General features: G+C 45.4%; 1 protein-coding gene across 1 annotated transcript in view; it reads right to left on the bottom strand.

Moving 5' to 3' along the window:
* Positions 1–20,611, bottom strand: part of Pask (PAS domain containing serine/threonine kinase) — a 36,343-nt gene that overhangs the window by 13,591 nt on the left and 2,141 nt on the right. The window contains exons 3-11 of the mRNA XM_005361378.2: positions 19,788–19,958; positions 17,084–17,224; positions 14,904–15,038; positions 10,878–11,138; positions 9,028–9,196; positions 7,898–8,051; positions 3,950–5,424; positions 3,667–3,848; positions 3,133–3,300 (exon numbers count right to left, since the gene is read on the bottom strand). Of these exons, the coding sequence (XP_005361435.1) occupies positions 3,133–3,300; positions 3,667–3,848; positions 3,950–5,424; positions 7,898–8,051; positions 9,028–9,196; positions 10,878–11,138; positions 14,904–15,038; positions 17,084–17,224; positions 19,788–19,958 (2,856 nt within the window). The remainder of the gene's footprint in view (positions 1–3,132; positions 3,301–3,666; positions 3,849–3,949; positions 5,425–7,897; positions 8,052–9,027; positions 9,197–10,877; positions 11,139–14,903; positions 15,039–17,083; positions 17,225–19,787; positions 19,959–20,611) is intronic.

Genomic DNA, 20,611 nt, shown 5'->3' with positions numbered 1-20,611 from the left:
GCCTGAAGTGAGTGTCACAGAAATAAGAGAGATTGATTAAAAATAAAGACTTTTATTAAAATAAATCTTCAAGTCTGGACTAACAGCTACCAGCACTATTTCCTAAGACTATTCTTTGGTACCCAGGTCAGAAATAACTTCGGAAAGTTAAAAATCACACTAGTAATCAAAACATACATAACCTCAGAACAGAAGGAAGTACTGTGGACTAGAAAAATCCAAGAATTGTTCAAAAAAAGAGCTACCCTGGAAATACCCTGAATACCACTGAAATCATTAGAGCAATCTTAAGGCTTGTAAATATATAGAACAGATATTTAAAAACATAAGAAAGGAACTGACTCAATACTATTTCTTTTCTCTTTCAAAATATAAGGAACAAAATAAAGACAAGCATTACAAGTTTAAAATAAAAAACAAAAAAGGGAATGGTCTGGTATTCATGTTCAATAGAGAAACTGAAGCTGGGGATAGGGCACAGCGGTTAGAGGGTCTGACACACAAGTGTGAGGACTAAAGTTTAGAACCTCATGACCATGGTGGCCTGCCCAGCTCTCATTAGATGAAGACAAGAAATCTGAGCACAAACTGACTAGCTAAACTAGCTACATTGGCAAGCTCTGGGTTCAACTGAGTGGCCCTGCCTCAGTAAGGTGGAGAGTGATTGAGAGTCACAACATAAAACCTGGACCTCCACACTGTATGCATACACATGAGCATGCATGATACATACAGGCATGTACACCACATAGACATGTGCAAAAATGTAATAAAATGAACCTATCTCACAAAAAGTTTATGCAAGGAGTCCAGCAAATCTTCAGGATACCAAGTGAATAGGGGATCATTAATTTTAGGGCTGCCAAAATGGCTCAGCAAGTAAAGGCGCTTGTTGCCAAGACTGATAAACCTGAGTTCAATCCCTAGAACCCAGACAGCGGAAGCAGAAAATCAACTCAGTCCTCTTGCCTCCACATCCACTGTGTAGCATGCACTTATACATATACATACAATAATAATTTTAAAAATTTTAAGACAGGTCTTTTTATGTAGAGCAGGCAGGCCTCAAACTCAGAGAAATCCACCTGCATCTGCCTCCTGAGTGCTGGGATTAAAGGCATGTGCCACCATGCCTGGTCTATAATCAAGACTTTTTAAATAATAATACAACAGTTAATCAAAGCCAGCAATGCATTGAAAAATATTATACACAGCTAAGATGGAATCCAGGAGCACAAGAAAATCCATTAATGTTATCATTATGTTGCAGGAAACAGGAGTACAACCATGTCAATAAGCGCTGGAAAGACATCACTCAATAGTTGTCCACCCAATTTTGTAATGATTTTTTATTTATTTATTTTTATTTTTGAGACAGGGTTTCTCTGTGTAACAACCCTACCTGTCCTGGAACTAGCTCTTGTAGACCAGGCTGGCCTCGAACGCACAGAGGTTCACCAGCCTCTGCCTCCCAAGTGCTAGGATTGAAGGTGTGCACCACCGTCCAACATTTTTAAAAAAATTTTTTAATGTTTATTGTTCTGCCTGCATGTATATCCGTGTGGGGCACTGGATCCTCTGGAACTGGAGTTATAGACAGTTGTGAGCTGCCATGAGGGTGCTAGGAATTAAACTCAGGTCCTCTGGAAGAGCAGCCAATGCTCTTAACCACTGAGCCATCTCTCTAGCCCCTCAAACTCATTCTTTAAAAAAAAAAAAAAACAATTCAGGGACCAGTGAGATGGCTCAGTGGGTAAAGGACCACCTGAATTTGATCCCCAGTACCCATATGGTGAAAGAAGAGAACCAACTCCTATAAGTTTTCACTGACCTTGTGCATGTTCTCGTTCTCTCTCTCTCTCTCTCTCTCTCTCTCTCTCTCTCTCTCTCTCTCTCATTCACTCAAATAAATAAATGAGGTCAAAAAATTACCAACCCAGCTGGACTAATAATAAAATGTAATATCTTCAAATAATATGTGCTCATTGGGAAATGAAAGGTACCTACCACAGTGACGTAACTGTTAAGTAACACTGTTCCAGGGCCCTAGCCAATGTGATAGGAAGGAGAAAGGATGAAAAGTGAACCAAAGAAAGGAAAGACAAAACTGCCATGCTATGGAGAAGAAAATTTTAAAATATCCTCTGAAAATTACTAGACCCAGAAAGACTATGAAACAGCAACTCAGACACAGCTCTTTGATACATTCCAGCAACAGTGATATGAAAGAACTCTGTGGCAATACTACAGGATCTGCTAGTGATTCATGCCTGGTGACAGTATCATAGCAAGGAGTGGAGGCTGCTTCTGGGTAGGAGAGTTGGAACAAAAATCACAAATACCAGTGGGATTTGGGAGCAAAGGACAGTGAGTTCTATAGCTTGGGTTCAAGAGAAATACATAGGAATGACCCTCAATACTGGAAAGGGAGGCCAGTTGGAGGAATCAGTATACATAAAAGAATGTCTGGCACCAAACAGGCATGAAGTACAAACCCAGCTGAGAGATATCATAAGAGCTATCATAAGAAATTTTGGGTAGGGGCTGGAGAGATGGCTCAGTGGTTAAGAGCATTGCCTGCTCTTCCAAAGGTCCTGAGTTCAATTCCCAGCAACCACATGGTGGCTCACAACCATCTGTAATGAGGTATGGTGCCCTCTTCTGGCCTGCAGACATACACACAGACAGAATATTGTATACATAATAAATAAATAAATATTTAAAAAAAAAAAAAAGAAAAAAGAAATTTTGAGTAGACCCTAACTGTGTTTATTAGCTAACTTGCTTCTTTTTCCAGTTGAATAGAGGAGGTCCTGAGTTTGGTTTTAAAAGCAAGTTTGTATGCTCATGAGGCAACAGCATGCCATGTGAACAGTAGAAAAATAATATAAGAGAGTTCAGAAGAGAGAAAATAACAACACAGAAAAGGCCTGGCCAGGGTCCAAGAGCCTGCAAGAAAGCAAGGTCTGAATGCAAAACTCAACAGGGCTATTCTGGAGTGAATGTGTATTGTAGAAGCTTCCACCTATATCCAGAAAGCACCCATATCCTGGTCCCTCCTCCTCCATTACAAGTCCCAGAGCTATAGATCAGGACCCTCCAGTAGGGCCATCCCCACATGAACCCAAGCACCTCTTTGTTGTGCTCCTTCTCCACTGCAGTCCACACAAAGCCAAAGGCCCCACTTCCAAGTGGGCTGATGGTGTTATACTTATGGGAGTATTCGCCCTCACAGGCCGCCAGCCCCTCCAGCTCTGCGGGTGTTGGGGATTCCTCAAACCAAGGTTTGGCTCTGAGCATCTGTAGAGACAAAGAAAGGTCTGGGAGATCACAAGCCACATCATCTCTATCAACAGCACTGACATCCATGCTGTTCTTATCTCCTGTGCTCACAGGGGCCTAGTCTGAAAACCTATGGAGCCCTGTGACAGCATCCACTCACCAACCCAAACTGATTTGTCTAAATGCACCTACATTCCACTGCACAAGTCATATATTCATTCAAAGCCCTGCATTTGCTTTACACTTACACAGGTACTAGAAGACAATGTTAAAAAGACAGACAGACCCTCCACCCAGTCCAGCCAAAAGGGCAGCAAAGCCACCTGGGAAACCTGCAGCACAGAAGAAAGTGCACAGAGGAGTGAGCTGACCACAGATACCAACCTCTCCCAAGCCGGATCCAGAGAGCTCAGGCATGGAGTGGGTAGAACTAGGCAGGCTGGCAAGGAACAGGCGGGTTCGGGTGGTTGAGTCCCGGTGGCTATGTAAGAGGTCCTTCACTAGCCAGCAGCAGAACAGGGTTGCGGAGCCCTGGAGCTCCACTCGCTTCACTTCAAACTGTATACCTGAAAGGCAGGGAGGTGAGGGAGTACAGCGCTCTGCCAATCCCTCCAATGACTTCATTTTACATTGCTATGATTGACAAAGCCTCTTCCCCAGAACATACTCAGTCGTAAGCCATCTCGGTGGTAGCAGCTTCCAGAGTAGACGCCCTCCTGGATATTCGGCTGTAGGGTGGGGGCTCCAGGTGCCACAGGAGTGGAAGTGATCTGGACACTCAGCTTGGGCTTCTCTGCTGATAGGCACAAAGCATCAGTACTGGGATGATCTGGTACAGGAGGGCCACAGCCTGGGCTTTCTATGTCACTGGTTTCATAGTGTTCAGAGGATACCAAAGAGATGTCAGACAGTTCTGCTCGATTATGTCCTGCGTCCATCTCCTGGAACTGTCGGCCTTCACCAAGGTCAAAATAGGTGCCAGTGAGGAGCAACATCTCTCGGTCACCCAGAATATCTGAACTCTGCCTGTGCAGAGCACCCACATCTAAATCTGAGCCCACCACTGAAGGAGAAGGTGTCTCGCTGAGTTCAGACGTGGTACAGGAACAATGTGATGGAGTTCTGTCTGTCTGATCATTGAGAAAGAGCTCCCTGAGGTTCCAGGAATAAGAATTCACATTAGTCTCCTGGGCTTCCACTGCCTCCAGGACACCCGGGAGGTCGGTGGCCAAGGCATAGCAGGCTGAGGAGCTGCCTGAGCGGCTAACATGCAAGTCTCGGCCTCCCAGATCACAGAAGGACACAGGGGCAGTGAAAGGAGGATGTTCTGCAGGGACAAGCTCCACACAGGAGATGCCCAGAGCTCCTCCAAAGCTGGACTTGGACAACTGCTCCTTAATCAAGCAAGTCTGCAGCTCTTCTCGGTCATTTCTCACTCCTGGCCATGGTTCATCCAGAGTGGGTGTCCCAAGCAAAACACATGCCATTCCAGAGGGGCTGGGAGCCAAGTCCTGGCCTCGCTGCTGTAAGATCCACTCACTCCTATACTGTGGGCAGTGCGTCAGGAAGCCCCCTCCCGCTAGCTGCCCTGTGGTGTGGGGCTCAGGCATGGTGGCATCAGCCCAGGGCTTTGGACTACTGGGACTAACGCCCATCAGTTCCACCTGAGCTTCCTGATGTAGACTACACATGTCCACGCTGCTGCTCCTGTTCTTAGCTGGGACTAGTGGCTCAGAAACTTCACAGGAAGCAAGCAGTTTTGCATCCTTTGGTTTGGACCTGCTTTCTTCTAAAAGATCCTGTCTGTAGCTCTCTGCTGTGGAAGGATTCTCCTTCCCCAAGACATCGATATGCTGGTCTGTAGGCAGTAACTGCTCATCGTGGATTGGCGGGCTTCCTTTTGTGGTGTCTTGCTGTGCCTTAGGCAATAGGCATTTCCTGTGGGTTAGTGGGCTTTCTTCTGAGGTATTTTTCTGAATCTCAGACAATAAATGTTCATTAAGGACTGGTGGGGATACTTCTAGAGTGTCTGGCTGGTTCGTAGACAGCAATTGTGCATCACGAGGCAGCAGGTTTCTCTTTGGAATGCTTTGATGGTCTGTGGGCAATGAATGCTCACCATAAACTGGGTTGCTGTCCACCCTGGAGACAGGAATTTGGATGAGTCACTAGTGGTAATGAGAGATCACACTGACTTTCCCTTTATGAGAGACAAGTACAATGCATTTAGCATGATAAATTTATAGCAGAAAGTCTCTCAACTTTATAACAAAGCTAAATATTAAAATATCTACTCTTAAACATTATTCATATAAATCTACATTTACCAAGAATGAATCAAAGAAAGCTACTGAAATGGATTTCAGAGTGTTTAATAGATCCCATGACGGCAGGCTATGGCTGGGTCTCAACACCATCTAACACCTAGCTGCACAGAGACTGGGGAGGCAGCTCAGAGAAGGCTGACAAAGTAATGCATTCAGGAGCTGAGGTACAGAGCAAGGTGAAGGACCTTTACTCAGCAGGGTGAGGGTGAGCACACGTTGTGTGAAGAAGCTGCACAAGTAGTGAGGAAATTGCTAAGCACGCAGTCTAGGCAGGATGATCTACCTCCACCAGCCCATTCTTCATAGTGTCTGTTCACATTACCATGACTAAGGTCAAATACCTGGTAATCAAGATATACTATATGGTCTTGAATTGGGGGTCCCCACAAATTGTATGACAGAAGTCCATAAAGATGGGGCACACACCTTTAATCCCAGTACTCAGGAGGCAGAGGCAGGCGTATCTCTTTGAGTTTTGTCCAGCCTGATCTATAGAGCGAGTTCCAGGACAGGCTCCAAAGTTACAGAGAAACCCTGTCTCAAACAAAAAAACTAAAAGGTGGGGGAGCTTAGAGAAGTGTCACAGTGGATTTTGTGGGTGGAGTCCTAAAAGCAAAGATAAAGAAGCAGAGATAAAAAGAAGGTCTGCAGAGAAAAGCAAGAAAAGATTATATCTAGCCACCTTTCCCCTCCCTGGTGAGCCTAGCACTCTCCAGGAACAGATTACAGGGTCATTCTGAGGATGAAGGCACAGGGGCTGCACACCAGAAGTGCCTCATTAAGACCTTGCCCAGAAGTCTGGACAGCCCCTGGGTGTGGTGTTCACCCTCTTAGGGTCTCCAAATGATGGTGGGTAACAGTATTTGTTTTCCTCTCTACTGTCACACCTGTTCCCTTTCTATTGCAAACCCTGACAAATAGACTCTGAAATTTTAGGAAGGTCACAGGTCACACTTGCTAGAAAAACTGGTAGATTGGGGACATGATCCTGTCCCTACAGCATGGCCTCTAAATCCTGCATTGCAACGGACAGTGGAAGGCTACCATTGGCATCGCATCAGTTCGGCAATGATTTGACCATTAACACTGTGCTAGCATCAAGTTTGGGGGTTGGAGACTTAGAATCCCTAATTTTTAGAATGACAAACCTGCAAGCTGCCCTGCCAATCAAGTATCACCTGTCACTAAATGGAAAGGTACAGAGAGAGGTTTTCAAGTGACCCTTTGGAGCTACGAGCCCCTCCTCTTATCCTACCAGCAGAGGTTCACATAAGGCTACTGGGAATTATGTCCAGAGCTGCCCCAGGAACCTCAGGTCCTCTTGCCAGGGAGCACCAAGGGCTGGCTTCCAGAGAGCCAAGAACCCCAATTACTGATCACGTATTTCACCTGGGGCTTTTTGTCTTGTTTTGTTTTGTTTGAGCACCTGGTTTACCATGTAACAACTAACTCGGCTTCGGCATCAGTTCCTCAGAACACACACTTCACTCGCTCCCTTCCCTAACAAGTCCTGACTTTTAGACATCTGACAAGGGAAGCTTACCTTCCTGAGTACACTGTAACCTTTGGGGATGAGACCTTAAGTCTTCTACAAGTTTGTTGAGTTAAGAGTAAATGAGTACACAAAGAGATGAATGAATAAGTGAATGAACTAACTGTACATGTGATGGACACTTATCAAGCTCTTAGAACATCATTAGACACATTAAAATGCTATGGTTGGGGCTGGAGAGATGGCTCAGTGGTTAAAAGCACTGACTGCTCTTCCAGAGGACCCGGGTTCAATTCCCAGCACCCACATGGCAGCTCACAACTGTCTGAAGATCAGTTCCAGGGGATCTGATACTTCATACCAATGCACATAAAGTTAAATAAACCATAAAAATATTGTTTAAAAAAATAAATAAATAAAATGCTATGGTTACAGGCAAATGAATTTTCATTTCTACAAAGTTTTCCAATATAAATTCTCTTTATTCAAAATTAATAACGTTATTTTAAAATATATGAAGAGAATGGTTTCAAATGATTTTCAAAGTTCTAAATTTCTATCTTTTAACATTTTCTTGACTTCTCAACAGGCTGCTTCCTTGCCCATAAGAGGAGAATAACATCATGGGTACTCTCTCACAGGGGTTGTAAGGACTCAGTCAAGCAACAGGAAAAGGCACTAGTGTATACAGACAGAGCAGTGACCAGTACAAATTAGTCATCGCTGTCATTATTACCCATAACTTGGATATTCCAAGGTGTCTGGTAAACTTGCAACCTCCCACCAAAGCACTTACCCCAGGGAGGCTTGAGGGGAATAAGAAGGAAGTATCTGGCATTCAGTTTCCAACCGTGTCTGAGTCCTAAGGGAGACTTGTCCTCCCATCATCTTCAAGGGCTCATCTTGTGATAGCACGTGGTCATGGGCCAACGTCACGTCTACCCTTGGATCTAACAGCAAAATCAAGAGAGTTTTCTATTCCAAGCACTCTGTTAAAGCACTCCTGTACCTTTATCAAAACCTCAAATACTCGGCCTACACTTAGCATGTACAACAGAAGCACACTAAGAGCTTTGCTTTCTGCTAGCACTGATTCCTCACATTGTTCCTGTTTCATCACCTCTCTCCCTTCCCTAGAAGATCAGAGATCCTTCCTACTTCAGGGCACCAGATTCACAGGCCCCAGCATAGCCCAGAACCCCCCAAGAGATCAAACACTGGCTTTGCAAGTCCCACACCCTCCCAATATTCTGAGACAAAGGGAATAGTAAGCTCACTGCTTACACTATCTCTACAAACCAGTCATTGAAGACCTTAACTATTGTGATAAACATATTGAAGTCAATAGGTATACAGCATAATTCATAAATAAATATGATATGCTATAACAATTCAATCTTTTTTTTTTGGTCAAAACAGCTTTATTCATCAAACAATTCAATCTTATACTACATGAAACTATACAAATTTTATTTGGGGGATGGGGATTCCTGGAAGGCAGCTTTTTGTTTCCAGATAGGGTCTTCCTATATATTCTAAGACGGCCTCAAATAACTGCAACCCTATAATTTGGGATTACAAGTATGTGCCACTACACCTGGCTTGGTTATAAATTCTCTTTAAACGGACAAGACTTTGGCCAGCTATTTCTGTCTCAGACATAGGCACAAGTGGTTCAGTCTTAGAGGACCTCCTAATTCCCTTCTAGATGCCAACATACTTGTAAAGCCTACCCACAACTGTCCCATCTCCAGGAAAGAAAAACAAGAGGCCATACAAGACAGAGCCTCCCACTACTCTGCCCACCGTTGAGCTTCTGGAGAGGTCACCAATGACTTCTGCTCTCCTCCTCTCTGTCACAGAGCCACCAGCCTATAAGGGGCTGGGCAGCCACAGAAACACGGTGTGGAGGAGGCTGTGCCTTACCGTGTGCTCCACTGACTAGTTCCCAGTCCTGCTGGGCATCAGAGCTCATCTCTCCAGGCCCAGTCTTACTGCCAATGTCCAGGCAGTTGACAAGGTCTGGCAGCTGTACAGAACTGTCATATGCAGGGTCCATGTAGTGGTAGAAACCAGGAATCAAGAAAGTGATGTTCTAGAGAGCAAAGCAGTGATATTTCAGAATCTAGGAGGACCCATTCTGACCCACTGAACACATCCTTCTAGGATGAAAACACTGGCAATGTGAACAGTTCAGGCGCTCAGAGTGGGAAAGATCTTGGGTCACATGTTTTTGGCTAATCTATACACCCTGACACTTGACACATAATGCACAGGTTTTTTCATTTTGCTTAATAAAAAGGCAAACAATACATTCTAAGGTGAGGTATACCAACACCTACATGTCTTCCAAGCAGAAAGCTGGCCTGTGACTTCACATTTACTGAGAACAGAGACCCTGTATTTGCCAAGCTAACATCTTATAGCTCTTGGTCCAAGAACACCGATGTGAACCCATCAGGGACATTACACAGTAAGAGCTGCTCACACAGATGCTGCTTCTGAATGTGTATGCAGCCTCCATCCTGGAAAGCACCTGTGGCCACAAGAATCCAAGCAACTCTAACCTCAATGAGAGTCAAATCTGGATACCTGTAAGACTCTAAGAGGTCTCAACACCTGTAAGACTCCTCCAGAACACTGTCAACCAGGGATTCTGCTAGCTGCTTTTTAATCAAATAAACTCAACGCAACTAAACTTTAGGTTAGTTACTCTTTATGGTTTTATTGAAAAGCAGAATAACCTCTTTTTAGAGTCACAGTCTAGTAGTACCCCGTAGAAATGACAAGAAAAGACAGAGGCCCCTGCCATAGAGGCAGTCCCCAAGTGATCAAGGTGCTTACTAAAGGGCCGTTAAGTACCTGCACCCAGGAACCAGGTGAGCCTGGTGGGCACTTAACGGGTGTCAAAATCAGGGGAGAGATATGTAGGATTCTCTCCTATATACCTACATAATCACCTGGCAGGACTGGGTGGCTTTTCAAGGCTGCTCCATGATACCCCTCTGGCATGTGGGAGGCATGTACCCCCCCCCCAATGGGCTCAGAACACCACTGGGATCCACCTCCTAAATAAGAGGTTGTTGGAACTGTGAGGCATGACTTCTGCAGCTGAGGTAAGACTTAAGAGGCAGGATGCTCCCATGAATGTTCCAAACAGCATCCGAGCCAAGAATGTAAGCTCTCAAGGCTTCAGGATTCCACAATCACCTAATGAGTCGCCCCAGTTGGCATCATGTGGAACAAAATGGCCTTTCCCTAGTAAGCATAGCCTCATAGGCTGATTCATGACTTGGAATGCATTAAACATTGTCCTGGAGGCTTGCACAGAGCCACGATGAGACTGCACCCTACAAGTCTGGGTGAGAATAAGGGAGAAGTTAAAGCTAATGGCCTGTCTCCTGGTGAGTAAAACATCTACCCAAGTCCAATCCCAACTTCAGAAAGGAAGGTTATAGAACCCCTCCTTCTCCAGTGCCCACCACCAACCATGCTAAGGATGGGTGAACCAGCAGTATCCACAGTGTAACCAAAATATGGTTCAATGGGCCAGACCAGAGCCAGCTGGGTGGGGACAGAGATCCCAGGCAGAAGACCCACTTCCTTCTCTGGAACAATTCAGGACAATTCAAGAGAGGCCACTGATGTGGGGCCCAGGAATATGAGATAGATGGTTGTAAATAGGATGAGGATAAGCTCATGGGCTGTAAGCTCTCTAGCCCATGCAGAACAGTTTCCTCAGAGTACCAAGGAGCTGGGAAACTAGGTGAGCCTACCTTGCCCAGGAGCTCGGTCTTCCCATAACCAAACAACATTAGTGCAAAGCTGTGGTTGACACCATAAATTGTGCCATCAGGCAGGAGGGTGATGAGGCCACTGATGGTGCAGAACACCCACACAGATGCCTGGTAACCTGGTTCAGATGTAGCCTCACTGTCAGCTACAGCCTCTCCACTGGGGTTGGATTTCAGCTTCAGACTCAGAGGGAAGGTGGTACCATCTCTGGCTCTCCCAACAGACCTTTGAATCTTGAGACTCTGAAAGACAGGGAAGCCCCATTTCAGTACTACAGCAATACTATCTATGTACACAGAATCTTGAGCTGTGATGTTTCAGATCCAAGCTCCACTCACATACATGTGCTAGGAACATCCCTTATCCATGGTGCTCTCCCTAACTATCCCTCAGTCCCACCCTGTTCAAAGAATTCAGAACACTGGGGAACAGCAGCAGCAGGCTTGGAGGACTCAGGGTCCGGAACAAATGCGTAATGAAAGGACCAAGGCACAAACCAATGAGAGGACTGGACCCAGACTCATCCCGAGCAGGCATTGTGCCAAACTACAGCCTGCTAGTATCCACAGGCTGCACCCTTCTCAGCTCCAAGTTTGGAAGGGAAAGAGCTGTCATGTTTCTCCAGCACCTCTTAGTCTCAGCGAATGTATAGTCCATGTTTGGGAGTAGCTGTGATGATTAGGGTCACCATGACAGAATCTAGAACCACCTTCATGAGAGGCCTCTGGGTATGCTGCCAATAGGGGAGTTTTCTTGACTGTACTGATTAAGGTGGGAAGATCCACCTACCGTGGGCGGCACCATTCCCTTGGCCTGTGTAGGTGGAGAAAGGGAGCTGAGCAGCAGCGGGCAGTCATCACTCTCTGCTTCCTGATTGTGAGACAATATGACCAGCTGCCTCATATTCCTGCTGCCTTAGATGTACCCTTGAACTGTAAGCTAAAATAAATCCTTTCTTTCTCAAGTTGCTTTCGTTAGTTTCTCTTTCACACAGTAGCAGGAAAAGCAACTAAGACAATAGCCATGGTTCCACACCAGTCTTCTGTCCCTCCAACCTAGAGGTATAGCTTTCCTGTTGTCACTGTCCACTCAGGGAACCATCTACCTTCTCAGCCCCTCCCCCAACATACAACCAAATCCTTACATTACATACTGTCTACTTCTATCATTTGGAAGGCATATGATTTTCCAATGGAGACTTTGAATAGAGCCAAGCAGGGTGGTGGTATAACTGTAATCCTAACACTTGGATGGCAAAGGCAGGTGGATCCCTGTGAGTTTGAGGCCAATCTAGTCTACAGAAAGAGTTCCAGGACAGTGAAGACTACACAAAGAAACCCTGTCTCAAATTGTAGGGCCCACAGGTCTACTCTACCCCTCTTCCCGGGGCTCATATTGAGGATAGTTTGCAGTTTCTGGCAAAACACCTATACTGTTTGTTCCTGTGCTCCTTTTGCCCCTGCTGGTGGCCTTACTCTGTCTTGGACCTGGTAATTTCCTACCTGCCTGGGAGGATTTCCACTGTGCAGCAGTTAGGTATATAAGGTTTTTTTCTAAGCTTGAATAAATGACATTCAGCATGTCTTGTGTGTTCCTTTACTCGCCAGGCCCTTGCCCAGCTCACAAATGGTACAATAGTGCAAACTGTATCATAGAGAGTAACACAGGTGTTACATCAAATCAAATAAAATAAAAAAGCAAAACTGTAGTGCATTGATCCTAACCAGAATGAATCAGGTTTCAGGTGAGAGCCTAGACCTAGGTTTTCTGTTCTGCTGTTTCAGGGCCTACCCTGGAAAACATGAAAAGTTAGGGACCATGTTGGAGGTCTGGTGGCTCATCTACCCTGTCCTGAGCATAGTGAGTCCCCAGGCCATGAGTTCTGAACAACAGCCAATAGTGAGGCAAGAGAAAAGATAGGCAGGGTTGGCAGGCAGAGAGTATAAAAAGAAGGAGAAATGAGGAAGAGAAGCAAGCAATGAGAACATGGGAAGGCGGGCAGGGCCAAGCCGCCCAGCCAGCCACAGAGTAAGAGTGAAAGTAAAATATACAGAAGTAAGAAAGGGGAAAAGCCCAGGGGCAAAAGTCAGTCAGGATAATTTAAGTTAAGAAAAGCTGGCAAGAAACAAGCCAAACTAAGGCCGGGTACTCATAACTAAGAATAAGCCTCTGTGTGTGATTTATTTGGGAGATGGAATGGTGGACCCCCCGCCCCAAAAAAAAAGACAAAAGAGTAAAATGTAGACAGAAGTTTCTGTCTCTCCCAGTCCTGCAGCTGTTCAGTCCCAAATAAACACATAGAGGCTTAAATTAATTAGAAACTATTTGGTCCATTGTTCAGGATTATTACTAACTACCTCTCAGAACTTAACCCATAATTCTTATCTATGTTTAGCCAAGTGGCTTGATACCTTTTCTCATGCATCTTGCTTCCTCTGTATCTGGATCACAACACCCACCTATACCAATCCCACTTGACCCCAAGACCAGTAAACACAGCAATGAGAAGAGACAAAGATTTCCCCTTGTTTGTATAGGTTCCATTTGTTACAAGGGAAGGTGACTTGCTTTGGGCTGAGAATACACAGACATGTGTCTGCTCCTGCCATCTCCTGGACCCCTGCCTTGGGGAGTGAGAGGTCTTCCTGAGAGCTGGTCAGCAGCAGCTGTTGTAAGGGGCTCTACATACAGCACTGCCACCAGACAATGCCCTGCCAAGCTGCACGCAACTTCCTCAGAGTAGACTAGAGAATGCAGAGGACGAGACAACTCTTGTGAGTTCAAGGCCAACCTGGTCTACAGAGCGAGTTCCAGAACAGTCAAGGCTACATAGAGAAACCCTGTCTCAAGACACAAAAACAAAAAAAGCCTGGTGTATACCAGACTCTTCAGTAAAACCACCACAAGCAGGCCTGCATCTCATGAACTAGAAAATATGACACACAAAAAGTCAGTGTAGGGGACTGGGTTTAGTGAAGCACACCCAGAGAGGACACACCTGTATGTCCTCTCCTTAGGGAAAAAAAAAAAGGAGGAAGAAGGAAGGAGGGAAGAAAGGGAGGAGGGGAGGGAGGGATGGAGGGAGGGAGGGAGGGAGGGAGGGAGGAAGGGAGGGAGGGAGGGAAAAACTTCTTATAGAGTAAGCAAAACTAACTGGCCAAAACAGCTCAATTCATTCCTAAAGACACAGAAATGACAGCAGGTAAAGCTACAACTGTCAATTACCCTGTGTGAATGCCACACACAAGCTGAAAAGTGGAGCCCTTAAGAAGTCAGTATGAATCAGGCTTCCACCATACCCCAATCTCCCTGCCACTCCCTGTGAATTACAGCTGTCCACCTCCAGGAGGTGATGGCTGACTAACAAATACCTAACGTCATTCAAACACTATTTCTAAGTGTGTCTGTGAGGGTGTCTCCAGGTATTGGTGTGTGAGTCTGAGTAGTCTGAATAAGGAAGTGTCACGCTCAATGTGGGTGGCACCATCCAGTCAACTCAAGGTCTGAAGAGAAAAATGAGGGAAGGAGCAATTGGAATTTCTCTTCTGCAGCTGGGATGCCCCATGTCAGAACTCCAGGCGCTCTAACTTTGATTTCTAGAACTCCCCCCAGAGGCCCTCAGGATTCGTAGACCTTCAGTCTTAGATGAGCCACACACAAGGCTACCCGAGGGTCTCCAGCTTACAAGTAGCTGCATAATCACAAGCATCAACTCCCCCAACTAATCATGTGTAGTTATATAAAATCCTATCTGTTCAGTTTGAAGAACTCTAACCAGGATACAAGGTTACCCTACGGATCAACATATCCTCCTGGGCCCTCAGGAAAGAGAGGGTTTAGGGGACAAGGCTTGTCAGTCAGGAGACCACATGACTCTAGGCGTTGGTTGAGCCTCTAAGCTCAGAGAACTAGAGTTGGAGCTTTGCACCATTCAAGAATGGTCCCGCTGTCAACTTACAGGGTCAAGTCGAAGAACTCAAGACCCAGCACCCAGTGCAGACACCTACCTTTGGGACATGTCGACCAGGAGGAGGGAGCTGCATCGATGGAATCAAGTCTGTGACACACTGCCCAACTACATCCTTTGGAGATGTGAACCCATGGAGATGAGCAAAGAGACTGTCACATGATGTGATAGTTCCCTGGGAAAAAAAAAGCAATGCTTCTGACAGGCGCTTCTCACAGAAGTTGTCTTTAAACTTCACTGAAGTATATGCTCTAGTGTTTATAAACCAAATGCAAGAATAATGTCGCAGCTCCAATAGTCAAAGCCCAAGAGGCTTGCCATAGGCTTTCACAAGAACAATACCATTTCCTCACTGTACCAAAGTGACTTTCTATAGAACTCTCCAAAAGCCCTAGGTCAACTGGGGGAGGGGAGGGAGTGAGTATGGCTTTAATACCAGCACTCAGGAGGCAACAGCAGGCAGATCTCTGTTAGTTCAAGACAAGGCCAGCCTGGTCTACAGAGCGAGTTTCAGGACAGTCAAGGCTATACAGAGAAACTCTGCCTCAAAAAAAAAAAAAAACAAAAAACTGTAAACAGAAACTGCACTTCCATCTCCTGGCTGCCCAGACCCAAATAATCACACAAAAACTATATTAATTACAACACTGTTTGGCTGATGGCTCAGGCATATTTCTAGCTAACTCTTAAATGAACCCATTTCTATTAGGCCATGTATTGCCACGTGGCTATAGTGTTACCTCATTTTCTATATCTCTTGTTTCCTTGGCGGCTGGCAGCTGTTTGACTCTGCCCAATCTCTCTATATATTTGTTAGGATTTCCTGCCTGGCTCTACTCTGCTATATGGCCAAAAGAGCTTTATTCATCAACCAATAAAAGCAACACATATACAAAAGGACATACCACATCAAACAACAACAAAAAAGCCCCAATCCAGACTCTTCAATAAAAACGCCCAAGTTCATGTTTAAGTACTATTCTAAAAGAGTAGCATCTTCAAGATTAAGAACAATCTTGAGAGCTCAGTCCAGTCCTCCAATGTGGGTCTCTGTCTCTATCTCCATCCATAGCCAGATTAAGGTTCTATGGTGCTATGCAAGATATTCATCAGTGTGGGCCAGTTCAGGAACCCTCTCCTCAGCTGCTCAAGGAACAAGCTGGGGACATCTCCTTGGACACCTGGGAACCCCTCTAGAGTCCAGTCTCTTGTCAACCCTCAAATGGCTCCCTTAATTAAGATATATACTTCCCTGCTCCCATATCTACCCTTCCTCCATCCCAACCGTCCCATTCCCCCAAGCTCTCCCCATCCTCCCCTTCTCACTTTTCTCTCCCCATCTCCCCTTACCCCCCCCCCCCCCCCCCCCCCCATACCAATTTTTTGCCCGGCAATCTTGTCTACTTCCCATATCCAGGAGGATAACTATATATTTTTCTTTGGGTTAACCTTCTTATTTAGCTTCTCTAAGATCATGAACTATAGGCTCAATGTCCTTTATTTATGGCTAGAATTCAATTATGAGTGAGTACATACCATATTCATCTTTTTGGGTCTGGGTTACCTCACTCAGGATAGTGTTTTCTATTTCCACCGAGACATTGGGGCTGATCTAATGGGAGCTCACCAAGGCCAGCTGAACTGGGACTGATGGAGCATGTGATCAAACCGGACTCTCTGAACGTGGCAAACAATGAGTGCTGACTGAGAAGTCAAGGACAATGGCACTGGGTTTTGATTCTACTGCATGTACTGGTTTTGTGGGAGCTTAGTCTGTTTGGATGCTCACCTTCCTAGACCTGGATGGAGAGGGGAGGACCTTGGACTTCCCACAGGGCAGGGAACCCTGACTGCTTTTTGGACTGGAGAGGGAGGGGGAGGGAAAGTGGGGGATGGGGAGGGAAAATGAAGGAGGTGGAAATTTTTAATAATAATAAGAAGAAGAAGAAGAAGAACAAGAAGAAGAAGAACAAGAACAAGAAGAAGAAGAACAAGAAGAAGAACAAGAAGAACAAGAACAAGAACAATCTTGAGTAGTTATGATTCTATTCCCATTTTATTGATAGGGAAATCTGAGGACTCCTTGCTCAAGCATGCAGTTAGTAAGGACCATAGCCAAGGCAAACCTCCAGTTGACTTTGGCACTTCCTTCCTAAGTTATGAAAGGGGAGGAGAGCATTGTGTTAGCAGGAGACAACTGCGATTTGGAAATATACTCACATCACTCTGGAAGGCAACCCAGGCTGAGACCCTCTCCACGGGCTCCAGAACCACTACACAGCATAAGCCACGTTCTTGCTGCAACCTCTTTATCCACACAGAGACTGGAATCTTCTCCCCACTTCGGCTAACAACATCAACCTGTAGAAATACATTTCCTGTACCAGGGTGCAGAGCAACCGCAGTGGATTCTGCAGCTAGCATGGCACAGTGCTTCTCATCAGGAGAGACCTTCCCCGGTGCTTCAACGCTTCAGCGCAGTCAAGCTCCGCTCACCTTTCAAAAACCTACCAAAGTGTAAACAGTCTTCTAGTCCTCGGTGCTACAGTCTGACTGAATTTTTATCAAGAGGGTTTTCATGCCCAGTGTGATGGCCAATTTTTAGTTGCCACCCTTGATTGAGAAACACCTAGAAAACGCCTGACACACACATAGGGTGTACCTATGATGGTATTTGCAGAGAGAGAGTACTGGGGTGTATCATTGAACCAAGAGGGTAAAACCACTCTCGAATGGAAGGCAGGAGCCTATAAAGAAAAGAAAAGCAGCGGGTAAGGAGAGCTCCCATGTACACTCAACTATCCTTTTGCTGTTGGTGTTCGTGGGTTTTGGTGTTAGGATCTCATGTGAGCCCATGTGCTCTCAACCTCCCATGTTGCCTAAGATGCCTTTCAATTCCTGGTCTCCTATGTGGTGGGATTACAGGTATAAATTATCACTCCAGCTTTTCTGACGTGAGTGGGTGCTTTTTGCTGTGGCTATCACCCATGGACGCTGAACTCCAGTCTTCAGCTTTGAATGCACTCCTGCACCAGCAACTTTCCAGGAGGCTTCATCCACCAGACTGAGGCTACATCATCAATCCCTATGGTTCTGGGGCTTTTGGATTCCTAGACTGAGTGGTTACTGGTTCCACTGGGTCTGCAACCTGCAAACAGCTACTGTAGAACTATCCAGCTTCCAACCATACAAAACGATCTAATAAATCCCTTTATCCAGATACAGTTGATCCCTTGCATCTGAAAAACTGACCAATACACTCACCTTCACAGTAAGGAAGAAGGAGAAAAAAAAAGTGGAATCTGTAATTTCTTCAAGAAATAAGCACTATGTGGGCAATGGTGGTACATACCTTTAATCTCAGCACTCAGGAGGCAGAGGCAGGCAGATCTCTGTGAGTTCAAAGCTAGCCTGGTCTACAGAGTGAGTTCCTGGACAGCCAGGGCTACACAGAAAAACCCTGTCTTGAAAAACAAAAGCAAAAACAAGGAAGGAAGGAAGGAAGGAAGGAAGGAAGGAAGGAAGGAAGGAAGGAAGGAAGGAAGGAAGGAAGGAAGGAAGGACGGACGGACTAAGAACTGGAGAGATGGTTCAGTGCTAAGAGTTCTTGTTGTTCTTCCAGAGGATCCAAGTTTAGTGCTACATTGGGCAACTCACAATTGCCTGTAACTCCATCCCCGGTGGCTATTACACCTTCCTCTGGCCTCCTTGAGTTTCCACATACGTATGTACATACATGTAAACATACACATAAATAAAAATAAATATTTTTAAAAAGAAAAAATAAAGAGGCATTAACATATGCTGAAAGCTATAATTACTTTCTTGGTAGTTTTTGAAGTAATCAGCTTCTTGACCCAGTAATTTGTTGATACAACTGACCCTGACCAAGTTCTCATGCCTGAAGCTTAGCCTTCTGCATCCTATAATTCAACTCACCTGTCAATATCCCAGATATACCCAGTAGCCTAGGAAAGAGGACCAAAACTCTCCAGTAAGACCCTCCCATCCCATCACCATACAGCAAATAAATGGAATGTGTGGCTTTAAAGGTACGAATCAGGTGCAGTGATAAAATTGTATCATTTCAGAAGGCTCTTGAAATAGCTCCATAGTTAAGTATTTGCCATACAAAGACTAGGACCTGAGTCAGGATCCTCAGAAACCCACTTAAATATTGGGTGGGAATGGAGGCCCACCTGTTAGTCCAGTCTCATAAGACAGAGACTGGACACCCAGAGCAAGTCAGCTAGCAGGACTAGCCATACTGGAGAGCTCTGGGTTTGACTGAGAGTCCCTGCATCAATAAATAAGGTGGAAGAGTGATAGAGGATGATTTCTGACATCAACCTCAAGAGGGCATATGCATGCACACACATGTGCATGTGCACACACACACAAGTACATGAAAAAAGGGGGGAATCTATTACTTTTCTGGAACTCTCACGTGATACCTGCAGTTTTTTAAAATGTAGTCCAAGCTTCAACCCTCACTAAAACATGAAAACAAAGTGTCAGAGTCACTATATCCCTCTTAAATACTTTGGTTTTAAAGGGCCCATCCTTCTTCACATCTGAAGTAGGGAAATAGTACCAGGACCATGTTTCAGTGAAGATGCTAAACGTAGGTGCTGCCAATCATAAAGCAGAACAAAGCTCAAAGTCAAAAGTGAGGCAGGGAAATGGGAGCCCTTCCCTTTACATGCTATTCTTGCCTTAAGGACAGGCAAAGCACCAGGCAATGGCAGCACACGCCTTTAATCCCAGCACTCAAGAGGCAGAGATAGGTGGATCTCTGTGAGTTAAAGGCCAGCCTGGTCTTTAAAGAGGCTCCAATGCTACAGAGAAACCCTGCCTTGAAAAACCAAAAAATAAAAGGCAAAGCATCCTCCCCACCCTACCCTACCTACCCACACTCACTCACCACTGTGCCAAACACCACTGCAGCATGGCCATCGGCCTCCACATGCTCCTCACTTAGGGCTTCCACCACCTCGGAATCAGACTTGAGGAAGAACTGTGCAAGCTTCTGGCCAATCAGGTCATGACTGCTATACCCAAGGAGGCTGCAGGCTTTGTCATTGGCAACCAGAATCTGCAGAGGACACACATATCACCAAAAGTTCCTGGGGCCCTAGAAAGAACAAAGGAGAAAACAACACAGGAGGCAACAAGGAGGCCCAAGACCTGCCCTTTTCCAGCACTGGCCCTAGCACCTTCCCATCAGGGGCTCAGTGATGCTCACACTCTGTACCTCAGATACACCCACCCAATCAAGGCCAGCTATAGGCAAGGCCCTCCACCAGCCAAGACAGGCACATGCCTATCAAGACTAGGAAGCTAGGAGAGGGCTGGAGAGATGGCTCAGCATAAAGGTGCTTACAGCCAAGACTAACAAATTGAGTTCAATTCCTGGGATCCACAAGATAGGAGAAAACTGACTCCCACAGGGCTGTCCTCTGACCTCCACACTCACACTGTGGCACACATGCACCAATACACACACACATTTGCAGACACACAAAAAAATATAATATGATCAATTAACTTAAGATTATTTTTAAAAATGAGGAAATTTGCATCACTCCACTCCTGTCTAACAGTCTCAGCTCCTGTAGAAATGAATGAACACAGTACAAATACATCTCATTCAGGCACTAAATTTCATTTACATAACTAAGCCAACATGCTAAAAGTATAACAGAGAATGCACCGCATCCTCTTTCTCTTTTTTTTTTTTTTTTTTTT

Source organism: Microtus ochrogaster, linkage group LG4 (assembly GCF_000317375.1).
Source record: "Microtus ochrogaster isolate Prairie Vole_2 linkage group LG4, MicOch1.0, whole genome shotgun sequence".
NCBI lineage: Eukaryota > Metazoa > Chordata > Mammalia > Rodentia > Cricetidae > Microtus > Microtus ochrogaster.
Note: the sequence above shows the minus strand (reverse complement) of the source record. Positions and strands in the feature narration are given on the sequence as shown.